This window comes from Hippoglossus hippoglossus, chromosome 6 (assembly GCF_009819705.1).
Source record: "Hippoglossus hippoglossus isolate fHipHip1 chromosome 6, fHipHip1.pri, whole genome shotgun sequence".
NCBI lineage: Eukaryota > Metazoa > Chordata > Actinopteri > Pleuronectiformes > Pleuronectidae > Hippoglossus > Hippoglossus hippoglossus.
The window spans coordinates 16,323,347-16,336,939 of record NC_047156.1 but is presented as its reverse complement, the minus strand read 5'-3'; the positions used below and the strand labels follow the sequence as shown (position 1 = coordinate 16,336,939).

The window sequence follows — 13,593 nt, the reverse complement described above, 5'->3', positions numbered from 1 at the left end:
ACTTCCTGTTTCCGGAACACTTTTATTTTCAAAATAAGATCATAAACTGGAACCCAGATTTTTTTTTCCATCTACTGTAGATGCAAATAAAGCTACATCTAGAAAATGGATTAGAATATCATCATGTGTTTGTTTTGTTCTACTATTAGGGTTGTACACACTACTTATGACACTCTGAGCATTATTATATTAGGATGCATTGGGAGCATTAAATTAGGATGTGCGACATTGATTATTATTATTATTGTTATTATATTGTTGTTGTTGTTTTTGTTGTTGTTGTTGTTGTTAGCATTATTACTATCTAAAGGTGGAGCACTGATTCTGAATAATGGTCTGACTTGCTTATGCAAAGACAGAACTTGAGATTTAGTCAGCAGGATGTAATATTTCACACTGATTTGTAGAGTATGAGTAAGCGTACAACCATGATACCATGTGAAAACTCATCACATGCTCTTTTAACCCATGGAGAAAATATAACATCCCTTGAAATTCACTTATCCAAAACATCATCACATCAATTTTTTTATTTTTTATCTCAATATCCCCACAGGCAATCCAAATCAATCATGACACATTTACTGTCACATGTAATTAGTCCGAGGCAAATTATGTGTATCATGATTACTGTTACTTGGCAACAAACAGCCAGTCAGCAGGCTGGGTGAGGTCATGCGGAAACTATCCCAGAAGTGTTAGAACATGGCACACCCACCCAACTGTGTCCTGTATACACTGGTTACCATGGATACTTGGTTCAAGGGCTGTATCTGATGGAAATCAAAGCCGTGAGGGGATCACAAGCAGAGCTGGTGAGTGTTGTCAATGGACAGGAGAGAAAGAGTAGATTAGTGCAAACTATGATACACTTTGACCAGACGGACCTGCATTTAGATATAGAGATAGGTATAATGAGCATATGTATAATCAAACCAATAGTTTTTTAGATCACAGACGTATTGTAATAACATGTAGTACAATGAGTTATTTGCCATCGAGCAAGCACTGGAAAAATAAAGACACATCACCCAAGTATAGTCACTTACTCCGAGCTGGCACCTTTGTGTGAAAATCTAACCTTGTCACTTGGGGCGGACGAGGGGAGATGAGGATCGCAGCCTCTCCCATACAAAGTAATAGCACAGATCTAGGAAGTCACTCCATGATGTTCAGATCCTCATGCAGAAGTTCAAGTCCCTTTTCCCTCGGGGACCTTGATATGTGGGACACCAGATCTCGCTTTTCAGCCCAGGTAAGAACCCATTATACTTTCTTTCTAAAAACAGTTTATTCAAAGTGCGGTTGCTTGAAATATGTGTGTTTTTCTCTCTCAGACCTCAGCGTGGTATGGTTCGTCAACTGTCTCTGGATCTGGGTTTCTATCCAAAGTCAGCACAAGGTGAGGGGGAGACAGTGTTCAAGCAACCGAGACAGAGATACATACTTATTTTCAAGTCAGGTCGGCTGAAATACTGTATCTGCTCCAGCTCAACAGGCAGCAGCGGTGGCCTCAGACAGAATGACCCAGGTTTAAGGAAGTGGCAGTCCTTGTCCCATCTGGTGCCTGAAGGTGCAACACGGCCCTATCCTCCAACTCCAGGGGCTAAATTACATGCTGCCCGAGGGGAGAGTAGCTTTAGACAAGCAGAGGTGGCACAATGGCTGCAGGATACTCAAGGGCGTATCGACACTCGGCTGGACCGGCTGAGGGCCAGAGATGCACATCTAAGCTACAACATGACTTCTTTACTCGACATGACACAGAAGGTAAGTAAAACAGTATTTAGATGTCTAGCAACCTTTTTTTGCATTCTTCTGGTCCTCTTGCCACCATTTTTTGGGGTGAGTTACACTGTTTCTGCTTCAAGCGGATGTTTGATATTTGCAGCAGTTGCACAGAACATCCTTTTACCTCGTTCTAATGTGTGACACAGCAGCTTTTAGAAGAAATGGGCCCTCTTGAGCAGGAGAGGGAGGCAGCGGAATTATCCCAGTTTGACAAGAACCTCCGGCACGGAGAGCTCCATGAAAAGTGAGTGCAGTGAAAGACGTGGAGGAGGTAAATGTGAAAGGCTGTGAGAAAAGACTGACATTCCTCATGTGAAATTCCCTTCACAAGGGTCCTGAAGCTGGAGAAGGACCTGCTGCAAATGAGGTCTGCTGTGGACAGCGGAAGCAATGATCAACCAACCGGGAGAAAAACTGATTCACTCAGCAGATCATTGAGAGAAGAAGAGTTTAACAGACAGGTGTGTTAGCTTTGTGTACTGTGAAAATAGATTTGTGTAGTAAATATGGGATTATTCTGTGTATTGTGATTGTTATCTTGCTTTATTTGTGTTAAGGAGAAGCAGAGGGTTGACACTGAGCTGTGCAGGCTGAGAGAGGCGCTGAAAGAGGCTGAGACAAGAGCGAAAACACAAGAAGAACAACGAAACCAGACCCTGCAGCAACTCCAGACATCTACTGAGGTCAGTTTATGAAGATATAAAGGAAATAGAAAAGTCTTAAATCAAATAATTTCATAACTAGAATGGCACTCAGATAAGTGAATACCTCTACCAAGGCCCAACAGTGCCCTTATGACATCACATTTAAATTCAATAGGCCTGGATCTTTTTTGGATGTGCACCAAATTGCACACACTCATAAATATGCCAAGGAGGTTCAGTTTTTTTCTGCATTTGTTTGTCTGTTAGTAAACAGGATTACAAAAACAAAACGACCAGATGGATCACTGCGAAACTTGGTGGAGGGATGAGGTATGGGTCAGGAAGGGATCCGGACAAAAATCTGGAAATCCAGGAATTAGTTTTCTTTTGAACATTGATTTCTCAGAGAGTAATTCATGGATCTTGATGAATTTGGAGCAGATCCAAATGAAAATCTGGATCTTGTCAATTTAAATGTCATATGGGGACTGTTACGCCTCGGTGGAGGTGCGCTCTCTGGGTGCCATTCTAGTTTTCTGAGAAAACAGCGAAAGTGTTGGAAAATACCCAATCTCACAATGCTAATGAAAATAAAATAAAATCCTGGATCATCCCACTGATCCTTTATTTTGTTTTATTTGTTTTATTTTGCATAATCCTGGTAACTAACAAACAAACGGCCAATCAGATGAACAAACAAAAGCAGACGAAAACATAACCTCCATATTTACTGTACACATATCTTTTTACTGACTGTCTTTTGTTCATGTGTGCCTATAGACACAGAGGGCACTGTTGAGTCAAATTGACGAGATGAATCAGAGGCTCAGCCACACGGGATCAAATCACTCCGAGATGCAAGAGCAGCTGAGTGAAGCAAACAACAAAATCAGCCAAGCATGCCTGGTCAGTTGCACGTGTCTGATTCACTTCTACATAATACCTCACGTTAAACATTTACAGAAACAGTTACACATTCCAAAGCATCTTTCTAACTCTGCTCAGGAAAAAGCCATCTTGTCAACTCAAGTGGTAAAGCTGGAGGATGTTGTAAAACAGCTGCAGGCCAAACTGACAGGGGCTCTGTATCAGAAGGTATCAGAAAGAAATCTCCTCTGAGCCTTATCTACAACATCTGAGTCATCTAAGACCAACATGTTGTGCTGTAATGACCAGGTTTTCTTGGCATGATGCTTGTACAGGAGAAAGCTGATCTGCACCGGAGGGCCCAGGTCCTGGAGACGACACAACCAGGTTCTGAGGTCTGTGAGATCCATGACCATGTGGCTGCTGCAGAGTCTCACGCCAACAAACAGGATCAGAAGACGGTTCTGATTATGGAAAAATCCACAGCTCTCAGAGAGGTTACAACCTTTTAGTGATCGTCTCTTTGTCAAATTTTTTTTTTCAGAATTCTTTATTGAATCCTCGCCATTGTTTCATTACACCAGGTAAATGAAAAGCTGACACGCGAGCTCAAGATGATGGAGCAGCAGCTGGACACATCACGGTCTCAGCTACAGGAGCTGACAGCAGAGAGGGGCGTCAACACCAAACTGATCAAAGATCTCGAGGCAGAGCGCTCTGAGCTGATCAGACAAAAAGAAGAGCTGCTGAGTAAAATGAATGAAGGTGGACATGAGATGAAGGAAAAGTGCTGCCAGCTCAGGTGAGATGTTAAACACTCGCTCTCCTTCAGTATATTGAAGATGCAGTTATTCTCTCCTCACTAAAAAACCTTATTTATGCAGGGAATCTGTGGAGGTTTTGGAATTAGAAAAACAGAAGCTGCAGCATCAGTGTCTGTGTTTGGAGGCTGACGTCCTCGAGAACAAGGAGAAGTTACAGCTTCAGGAGGAGGAGCATCAGAAACGAGATGCTGCGAGAGTCAAAAACATCCAGGATCTTAAAGCCGTGACTTCACACTGGACTGAGAAATGGCAAAAGGTGGCTTTGACCCTGCAGATCACACAAGAGGAGCTGGAGGAACTCAAGAAGAACAACTCCAGAAATGAAGTAAGACTATTCCTTTACTACTCTCTTAAACATCCAAGTGATTAAAAAAAATATGTAAAAACATTCATTTTTTTTAATTAAATCTCATTCCTCTCCCTCATTGAAAAATGAAGTAGAGGCCCAACAGTCCCTTTTGAAACCACTTAAAATTGCACACACTCATAAATATCAGTCCCCTAAACATGCCTCGTTTTTGTCATCAAGATCTTCAAATGATTCTCTTAGAAATTGGTCCTTTATGTCCTATATCACAATGTTACAGAATATGAAAAAAAAACTCTTCGATCTGAACCCGCACTGACATTTAATGGGTTCTTTCTTGACCCATAGCACATCCTTCCACCAGGATTTTTGAAAATCTGTTTGGTGAAATCAATTTGTTTGTGTAATGCTGCAAACTAACAGACAAACAAGCAGCAATGGAAAAATAACTTCCTTGGCGGATGTAATTACATCTTGTTTTGATAATACATATTTTCCTACCTTGGAAGAAACTAAGAATGTGTTGAAATACAATGTTAGTATGGAGACGCTGCTGACCAATAACATGGTAGTATATCCCTGTGCCTGATCTCCTTTAGTGTTGGGACACTTAGATGCTCTATGTGAGAAGCCGTTCATATTTGGTAGATATAAATTGGGTTATATAACATTACACTTAACTCTTACAGAGGGAATCTGTCTCGCTGCTGAGGGTTGAGCTTGAGGCATGTAAACAGGAGCTGGAGCTGGAAAGGAGCAGGAGCCGGGTGCTACTTCACAGATATAATGGTGGCATGGGTGAATGAAAATGCAAATGTTCTCCACCAGATTACTGTTGTGAGTGATGCACTCACACAACTCTGATCCACAACTGCTTGTATTTACAGGTGGTGAAGCCGTGCAGCCTCAGGACAAAGAGACAGTGACAGAGTGAGTGGATTTTGATGAGATTTTCATTTTCAAAATGAATCGTCAGCAGAGGCTGAACATTGCATTACTCTCTGATCTGTGTCTTTATCTTGTACCCTATCTGTGTATCAGCTTATCTGAATCCTCTTTATTACTGGAGCCACCAGCAGACTCCCACAGCAGCCAAAACAAATCCCCACAGGTAACAAGATATTCCCGCAACTCAGCAAAATTAATTTTCAACATTTAAGTGTGCAGACAAGATGAAATCATGAGTGATGTATTTTAAATGTAAGCAAGGCTGGGAGACACGGGGTCAACTGAGGTCAAGGTTTCTACTTCACAGAGTACAGTTACTCCAGTCTGATCAGTCTATGAGTCAAGTACACACATCAATGTTTAATCCCCTGAGAACCAGCAGAGAGCACCAGGCTACATTTCATCTCTCTTTAACATCACTGTTTTTCATGAACCCCCATGGAAAAGGCCTCTGAAGACAGTCAAGATGTTGAGGACCAAGCAAACGTCTCAACCACTGACTCACTGCGGACTCAGCAAGAAGGTTTATATGAGTCTGCTTTTGAAAACACGTCTGATGGTGCTGGATTCATCTTCCTCACTGGTTCAGCTCCAAACCTTCCTCTTCCTCATGTTTTCAGAGAGCAGGAGGATGGTGAATCAGCAGCAGGAGGAGAAAATGTCAGCAATCCAGAAGCTTCAAACACTGAAGCAGCTGTACCCGGTAAACAGACCCCCTCAAAGATGGCTTCCTGCGATTGGTGGGGATGAATTTGAAAAACGACTGATACCTAATCAGCAGGTTAAAGATGAGAAACCACCTGTGGAAGACAGGAAGGATGAAACTGTCTGTCCAGTTAATCTGGAGACAGTCCAGCAGAACAGAATGGTCACTGAGCAGGTATATACTGTATAATACCAACATAATTCCACTTCACCTTTTTCTATCCAGCAGTGTGGCTTTGGATGTTACTGTCATTCTGTCAGACCACCACTCCCTTTTAGGCAGAAATACCTCAACAACCATTGGACAGATTAGCCATAACATGTGTTGATTTGGGTCATGAATTTTTCTCTGGTGCCACCGTAAGGTTGATATAAGTGTTTTCATATGAAAGTTTACTGGATGTACTGGAACTGGATGGATTGCCATGACATTCATTTTTGCCCCCAGGATGACTGTTAATACTTAAAGTCCTCGTCAAAAAAAGAATTATTTACATTTTTATTTCATCCAATCCATTGAACAGATTTGTTCATGGAATACCTACAAAACTGATTACATTCCAATTGGAATCTGCTATACTTTGTATTTAATATTTAAAAGCAGTGGTGGAGAGTAAATAAATACATGTAATGGCTGTTTTGAGGATTACATTTATGCTAATCTAAATATTCTGTTTCTCATGTTTGTAGTTAAAGAGTTTGTTCAAAGAGCGAGAAGGAAATGAGACTGGACATGTTGACAACACGTCAGCAGCTGCTCAGACTGGGACCTTCTCACCTCAGGACTGGACTCCCACTCCTAAAGCTGTCAGGGTAAGAATTAAGAACTGAGGGAACATGACCATCCTGACAGTAATGACACGGATTAGGCCATAGACTGTTTATAAAGATGGGTGATTGGTATCCCACTGATGATGTCATTGGGTCAGAGTCTGTGCTGTAGTGATCATAGAGATACAAACTCTTGACCAATCACTGTCAATCATCATCTCCCCATTTTTATAGCATCAAATAAATTAAAACAAAATGTATAAACACTTGAATGAATATCAGTGAGTTAAGAACTACCTAAAATGATAGAAACCCTCTTTGAGAAAAATGTATTTAACGTTTACTTGGATTTTTTAGTTTGGCCCACGTCCCATCTGCCAACAAGCTGCAAGCTGGGTTATGACCTATTCTGGGCACCAGGGGGCATCTGAGACATTTTGGCTTCATTTTTGGGGAAATGTCTTGTCGTCCATCTTTATTTCCAGTCGATTAGACTAATAGCCACCAAGGTTTGCTGAAGGAGCTCAGATTGCGTGTGTTTAATATTTCATTTAGCCTGCTGTGGACAGGTGGAGCTGTCAGCAGAGTCCCGGTCTGATGCCAGTGTTCGAGGAGGACGAGGAGAGCAGTGACCTAGGAGGGGAGGAGGAAGAGTTGGCAGGAGAGGACCAGGTGTGGATCAACAATCAATCCTAAAGCTGTATACATGTATACATGCATGTGTCCAGTTTGTCCATAGCTCCCTCAAAACACTGAATCTCCCTATTCAGACCACCAGAAACATCAATATAAACCTCCAGCCAACACACCACTCAAAAGGCCCCTTTCTCTATCCCACTGCATGTTGCTCTGCTTCATAAATGTCTGATATATCAGCATCTGCTACTGACGTAAATTAATATCGTTAATCTTGTCTCGTAGATTATATCATGAAATTAACGGAGCTGTGTCTACATCCAGTCATTACATGCACACACATATGTGCAGACAGCACAAATCCTAGTTTCTGCTTTAATCAAAGAGCAAACGGTTCATGGGGACATGGCTGCATAACCACTTAAACTCCATCTGAAACGCAATTCATCCATAATCTCACATATGACCCTTTCTACTGGGTGAATAATCGGATTTGAAGCTGAGGAGTGAACCGCTCGACTGGAACACATCTGACTCGACCATAAGAGGACGGACAAGAGTTACAGTATGTGGCTGTCTTACACTGACGGCCTGTGACCACCACTGTACTAAACATCCAAACATGGTGATTGGTTCAAAGTCTGAGCTGTAATATTTATGACTAAATGCAGCTTTTTAAAACTTTATATAGAAACTACAATGTGTTTTAAAAAGGTCTCCAGTGTTGATCAGGATGTTTTAGCAATAAGATGCTTTTTATTGAATATGATCTATTCTGGCTGCTAACAGTAAAGAAAACAATAAATGCATTTGTTTGGCTAAAAAAGACATCTGAAACCATTCTCTCTTCTACCAGATGTCAGCTGTGAGTGCAGAAACCAGCAATCTGAAGGCAAATAATGAGAATCTGCTGCAAGGTAAAAATATACATGAATCAATATAATCAGTAGTGTAGATGTGTGTGCTTTAATCTGTGTCATGTTTATAGTTTAAACCTCTGAGGGACATATCCACACATGGCCATTACTAAATGAACTAACAAAATAAAAAGGCTAATTCTATTTTTACAATCTTCATTGGTGGATAAGTCCTTGCTTTGAATTCATTACCTTCTCTATCTACCTTTGCTTTCTATCTCATTCAAGTGTAACATATTTATTAGACCTTTGAAAATAAGATCCTGTTTTAATCATTTCAACCTTTTTCTTTTGATTTAAGTCATAAGGCTCAGGCAGCCGATCCAGGATCTTCACACTGCAGCATCAGACACATCTTCAGATACTGAAGAGCCCCACCTGGCTCACTGTTCAGATGAGTGTGACCTGCAGCCGAGGACAGCGTCCTTCTACCCTGATGGAGTATTCCTGGCTGAGCTTGTAGATATCTGCAGCCCTGATGAAGATGGAGTTTAGGGACGGGGTGTTTCAGGAAAACGTTGCATTGTGCAAGAATTGGTTTACATATATATATTAATACGCTAACAGGTTATTATCTGGTGCTGTACCAGAAAGCCTTTGTACTTTTTAGCTACTATTGTATTTAAAAATAACCTGTTTGATTAGATGATGCAGATGCTTTTAGAAAATAAATACTGTGATGATTTTGTAGTTAATCTAACAGAAAGCTGCACTTGGTGATGAAGCCACCAACCTCAGGTAAACATGTGCTTTATTTATATGACATAGTTTCACAGCACTTTAACATTTAGGAAATCCTGCAGACGACAAGATATTTCAAATGTGTCTCAAAAGATTTTTATAGTATATAAACAACATGTGTAATACTCATGTATCATATAAATGACAAGTGGACAGAACACTTGAGTGACAGTATTGTTAGAAATATAGACCATATTTTTCTGTTCACCTACCATGTTTTTCCTGTGTTGATATAACAGTTTGAAAAATATACTATTACACAATGTCTGGTCTCATAATGTATCACTCCACAAATCATTATTATGTAATAATAACTCCCAGATGGATTTATTCAAATAAGGCCATGGTGCTCAGGAATCCATCCATTAGAAATGTTATATCAGCTCTGAGTTCACAGTGTATGAGGTCCACTGGCCACAGAACAGTTTTTAAGGACATGTGTATCTACTGTGGTTCTGGTTCAACATTGTGCCAGCGTGCCTGCTCCATCTGCAGACTGCACATGTCCCGCCAGTGAGCGCGGCCTGCATCTGCAGCCGCTGCACCGATGAAGACTCGACCAAGAACTGTGGCCTCTGGGTCCACGTGATTCTGTCACATAAGAATAGAGCAGATTAGGGAATTTATAGTTTAGTTACAATAAAAATAAATGTGGTGTTTCACTAAATCATTTGATTGTATAAGTCTGAGCTCCCAAAGCGATTCGTACCTGCATGATTATGAACTCCAGCATGAGGGGCAGCTGACTGACGTCTCCTGGAGGAAGCTCAAACAGGAATGAGCTGTTCCTCACAGTGCAGCAGCCTCCCTTAGTCTCTCTGCTGCTGATCACACTTCTGTCGTGATGCAGATTGATCACCACCAGGTAGTCTGAACACAGAAGGTGTGAGAAAATCTGTTATACAGTAAAAGATTACACATGGAAATAAGATTCAAAAGGAAAAGGAAAGAAACAATTTTACTATTATTTACATATTAATAAAAACAGTTAACAATAAGATGTACTAGCTCTTCCTTGTGTTGAAATACCACATAGACAAAAAGTAAGATTTTAATTATACATTTTGATATTATTTTAACTGCCATATTTTGAATGCATCTCTGCCCCTGTATCACTTTAAGTTTGTATTTAGATCTAAAACACACATTATATTTTGAAACACAACATTTATACTCACAGTCCAGTTACAAAACCTGGAATATCTAACTGGAATAAATAACAACAAGGACAACAAGGAGCTATGAATTTTTTCTCTCTGTGTCTTTAACCATAGTTACACAGTCCTCTCTCCTCTCTACTGTATATTTTCTTCTTTCAGAATCTGATGTAAACCAAAAAGAGATTATCGTGTGTGACACACTGCGCATGAAACAGATATCATCAAATCTAATGGCTCTCTAGGATGAAAATAATGCGCAGACAGGCTAATGCAAACAAAGATTATAACTGTCAGACCAGAGATCCAGAGGAGATTGGAACATTTTCCAGAGGATTGTGAAGAGTGAAGGATTAAACCACAATGTCATTAAAAAAAGGGGGATGATCTCCTGCGGCATTCGCATCCTGTAGACATCATCTAATCCCTCAAACATTAAAAGCAAACATAGGGCATTATTTTACCTCTGCCCCTGCAAGGCAAACGTTAGGTCCACACATGGTTACATAATGTCTCCATGCATCACGCCCTTATGGGATCCCTATACACATATAGAGTCAAATTCAAGCGAATGCAAATGCCAGTTTTACCTGGTGCTGCTGACATGTGAGCGAGTTTCTCCAGGTTATCTGCTCTGAGGACTGTGGTTTTGATCCGGTGGGCCAGAGACTGATACTGCAGCAAAATGAAGATCTGCGGAGGACAGCTAAGCCCCTTATGCGTCTGTGCATCCTTGGAGATCAAACTCTGCAGTCAAGAGGGCAAAAGTTCAACAAAGACAGGAAACGTCTGTAAGGGGGGAATGAGTGGTTTGCTTTGTAGCACACTGACGACACAGGAATGAACTGAGAGAATGAATCGTGACATTACTGAGCACAGAAATCAAGCTCACTCGTCTGCTGAACATCAAAACCAAAAATTCGAATAAAAATATTTGCATCATTTTCTTTACTAGTTTTAGCAGATAATTTTAACCTGGTAACCCCCATGCAAGGCAGGATTACCAACCAGGCAATTTTCAGGACCCCCACACACGCCCAGGTTCACTGTATGTCTCTGTATAGAACTTGATCGAGACCTCAAGTCCTAAATGTGCCCAGAAACCAATTTTTGCTCTTGGGCATACAGGTAAATCTGGCCATTCCTCTATCCGAAAATATACTGTCAGACTCATTGATATTATTTCAACCCACCACTACCTTTTTTAGTTTCCCCTTGTTTGGGTTTAGTTCTTTCGTGTAGTGGATTGGATGCCCTGCTCTCCAGTCTGTTCCCCCACATTCCACCTCCAGTTCACCCAGCGCGGTGCCTCCCAGGCTGTGTGGCTCCCGGGTGTACACAGCTGCCCTGAGCGTGCACCTCTGGAGCTCATTCACAGAGTTCACCTTCAAAAGCAGCACCAGGCTGCGCGGCCCCGCGCTGAGGCGGCTCTGGACGGAGGCCTGTGTGGGACAGGGGTACAGAGGCGGCAGGCTGCCCAGCACGGACACGTCCTCCAGCCTGTGAGGCATCCCACTGAGGCTGAAGACAGTGACTGCCAGGGTGTGCTGCTCTGGAGAGAAGGCCATGGTGAAATGGAGGCAGGGTGTTTGGGATGCTGGCTGTTTGCAGCTGGCACTGGAGCCATAGCTCAGTGGAGCTAGTGGGATTGGTTCCTCAGGCATAGAGGGAGAGACAGCACCAGGGCTGGTGAGCCTGCTGAGTTCACTATAAGATATATTGTCTTCAGGGACAGTGCAGCGCCTCTGCAGAGTATTACATGTTTTGGACAATAGTGCCAGTTTGGGAAACGTGGGCATGGAAGTGTGGCTGGGATCTATGGGTTTATAAAGGGGTGACATTAGCGGTGGTGTGCTGAGACAGCGCAAGGCAAAATAAGACTTTGGCTGCTCCTTCCGCTCAGAGGCGGTTCGAGCTAGATTAGAAAACGGCAGAGAGGTGAAATCACCCTCCGAAGGGGCAGGGCTAGTGAATGTGGAGGGATACTCCAGCAGGTCTCCGTCCAGCTCCTCATACTGCTGCCTGGAATCTGTTGTTGCTGCCGAGGGAGTTGAGCTCGGGGCAAAGGTCACGGGTTCAGCAGGGGCTGGCGTCACAGGATCTTTGTCTTTCCTTGAACAAATCTGACTTTTCCTCCAGCACAGGACACATCCCAGGATCAAAGAGAGACAGAAGACGATGAGGCCGACCAAGAGGAGAATTTGTAGGTGAACTGCAGACATGAGGGGGAATAATAAGGGCTGTCAGATGGCAGGAGTTTTAAAACTGTCGTAATTTACTTTAACGCAGCCACTGGATTACAGCATTACATGCTGCATAACATATTTTGCATTTTTAAGTCTTTCTTAAAACATCAATCAAAAGTATTTTATGTTAATTCCTCCTAATAAGACCCCTTCCTAACCCCTCTTTCCAGGGAAAGAGATCAAAGTCATAATCCATCTGTGTAAAAATACAATTATTCTAAATGATCCGCTCTTTTGCCCCCTGAAATTCTTTGTTGATTTATGAAGGATAGATTTTAAAACAAAGAGCGAATATTGTACTAAAAACTGCAGTAACAGAACGAAATCTTCTTGAATTGTCAGCCTGATGATGCTCCATCAGCTTTGACTTCACAGAACAAGGACTTTTGAATGTTGTCCTTTGGTCCCTTATCGTTTACAGAGGAATCATCAAGAGATCTCTTCACTGTCACACTGGAAAGGACAAAGGATTCCAGTCACCTCTTTTAATTTATTTATAGGCATAGGAGTTGATATTAGATTTAGAAAAACATGATCCTTTAAGACCGTACCTTCCAGTTGTTTGGTGAAGAGGACCTGCACCAGGAGCCAGAAGAAGAGTACGACCATGATGCCCTCGATCATCCCCTTGCAGCAGAAGAGCAGCACAGACTGCCATAGAGGCTGACCAGGGTACTCTTCATCGTGGTAAGGCATGGTGCAAACAGTGGGCTGGAGGCTTTCCTAGAGAATTATCCTCAGAGGCGGAGAGGTCCCAGTAAAGACGATCATTTGCTTGACTGATGAAAACACATTCTGGCTTTCAGTGATGGAGATATCTCCACACGAATCTTTGCTTCATTGTTGAGTGCAAAAGTAAAAAAGGCAAAAAACAACATACCTATTAAATATCCAGAATATTTAGAATCACAAGTTTCAACAAAAACACCTGCACATTACATGATGTCCTAACAATTATTTAGGAGTTGTTGACAGTCCTCCTGATGTCCTAATTTCTCCATACAGTTCATCCCTGTCTTCGTCCCACCACAGTGATCCC

The 13,593-nt window shown here is 41.9% G+C and overlaps 2 protein-coding genes across 3 annotated transcripts; one reads left to right on the top strand and one right to left on the bottom strand.

Moving 5' to 3' along the window:
- Nucleotides 1-643: 643 nt before the first annotated feature.
- On the top strand, nucleotides 644-9,417 carry LOC117762876 (golgin subfamily A member 6-like protein 22). 2 transcript variants are annotated; one of them, XM_034587570.1, is made up of 21 exons: nucleotides 644-1,255; nucleotides 1,338-1,402; nucleotides 1,491-1,770; nucleotides 1,938-2,035; nucleotides 2,123-2,252; nucleotides 2,349-2,474; nucleotides 3,216-3,341; nucleotides 3,441-3,530; nucleotides 3,638-3,799; nucleotides 3,887-4,104; nucleotides 4,187-4,451; nucleotides 5,123-5,231; nucleotides 5,321-5,363; nucleotides 5,475-5,544; nucleotides 5,829-5,904; nucleotides 6,002-6,084; nucleotides 6,163-6,261; nucleotides 6,777-6,899; nucleotides 7,413-7,529; nucleotides 8,350-8,410; nucleotides 8,712-9,417. In XM_034587570.1, the coding sequence occupies exons 1-21, from the start codon at nucleotides 1,109-1,111 to the stop codon at nucleotides 8,903-8,905; spliced, it is 2,682 nt and encodes an 893-aa protein (XP_034443461.1). In that variant the 5' UTR covers nucleotides 644-1,108; the 3' UTR covers nucleotides 8,906-9,417. The 2 variants fall into 2 exon arrangements, with proteins under 2 accessions (XP_034443461.1, XP_034443460.1); XM_034587569.1 differs by having other exon boundaries at nucleotides 645-1,255; nucleotides 5,123-5,225; nucleotides 6,002-6,261.
- A 147-nt stretch (nucleotides 9,418-9,564) lies between these two features.
- LOC117763216 lies at nucleotides 9,565-13,250 on the bottom strand. Its single transcript, XM_034588177.1, has 5 exons — nucleotides 13,106-13,250; nucleotides 11,508-12,520; nucleotides 10,899-11,055; nucleotides 9,861-10,021; nucleotides 9,565-9,742 (listed from the first exon to the last, which is right to left on the bottom strand). The coding sequence occupies exons 1-5, from the start codon at nucleotides 13,248-13,250 to the stop codon at nucleotides 9,596-9,598; spliced, it is 1,623 nt and encodes a 540-aa protein (XP_034444068.1). The 3' UTR covers nucleotides 9,565-9,595.
- Nucleotides 13,251-13,593: the final 343 nt, after the last annotated feature.

Excerpts from the sequence above, each read along its gene's own strand:
- LOC117762876 (XM_034587569.1), top strand. The coding sequence starts at position 1,109 with ATGAGGATCGCAGCCTCTCCCATACAAAGTAATAGCACAGATCTAGGA. Across the intron at positions 5,364-5,474 it reads GACAAAGAGACAGTGACAGA|CTTATCTGAATCCTCTTTAT; the intron begins GTGAGTGGATTT and ends TCTGTGTATCAG. Across the intron at positions 6,900-7,412 it reads CCACTCCTAAAGCTGTCAGG|CCTGCTGTGGACAGGTGGAG; the intron begins GTAAGAATTAAG and ends TATTTCATTTAG.
- LOC117763216 (XM_034588177.1), bottom strand. The coding sequence starts at position 13,250 with ATGCCTTACCACGATGAAGAGTACCCTGGTCAGCCTCTATGGCAGTCT. Across the intron at positions 10,022-10,898 it reads TCACATGTCAGCAGCACCAG|ACTACCTGGTGGTGATCAAT; the intron begins GTAAAACTGGCA and ends TTCTGTGTTCAG. Across the intron at positions 9,743-9,860 it reads TGGAGTTCATAATCATGCAG|AATCACGTGGACCCAGAGGC; the intron begins GTACGAATCGCT and ends CTTATGTGACAG.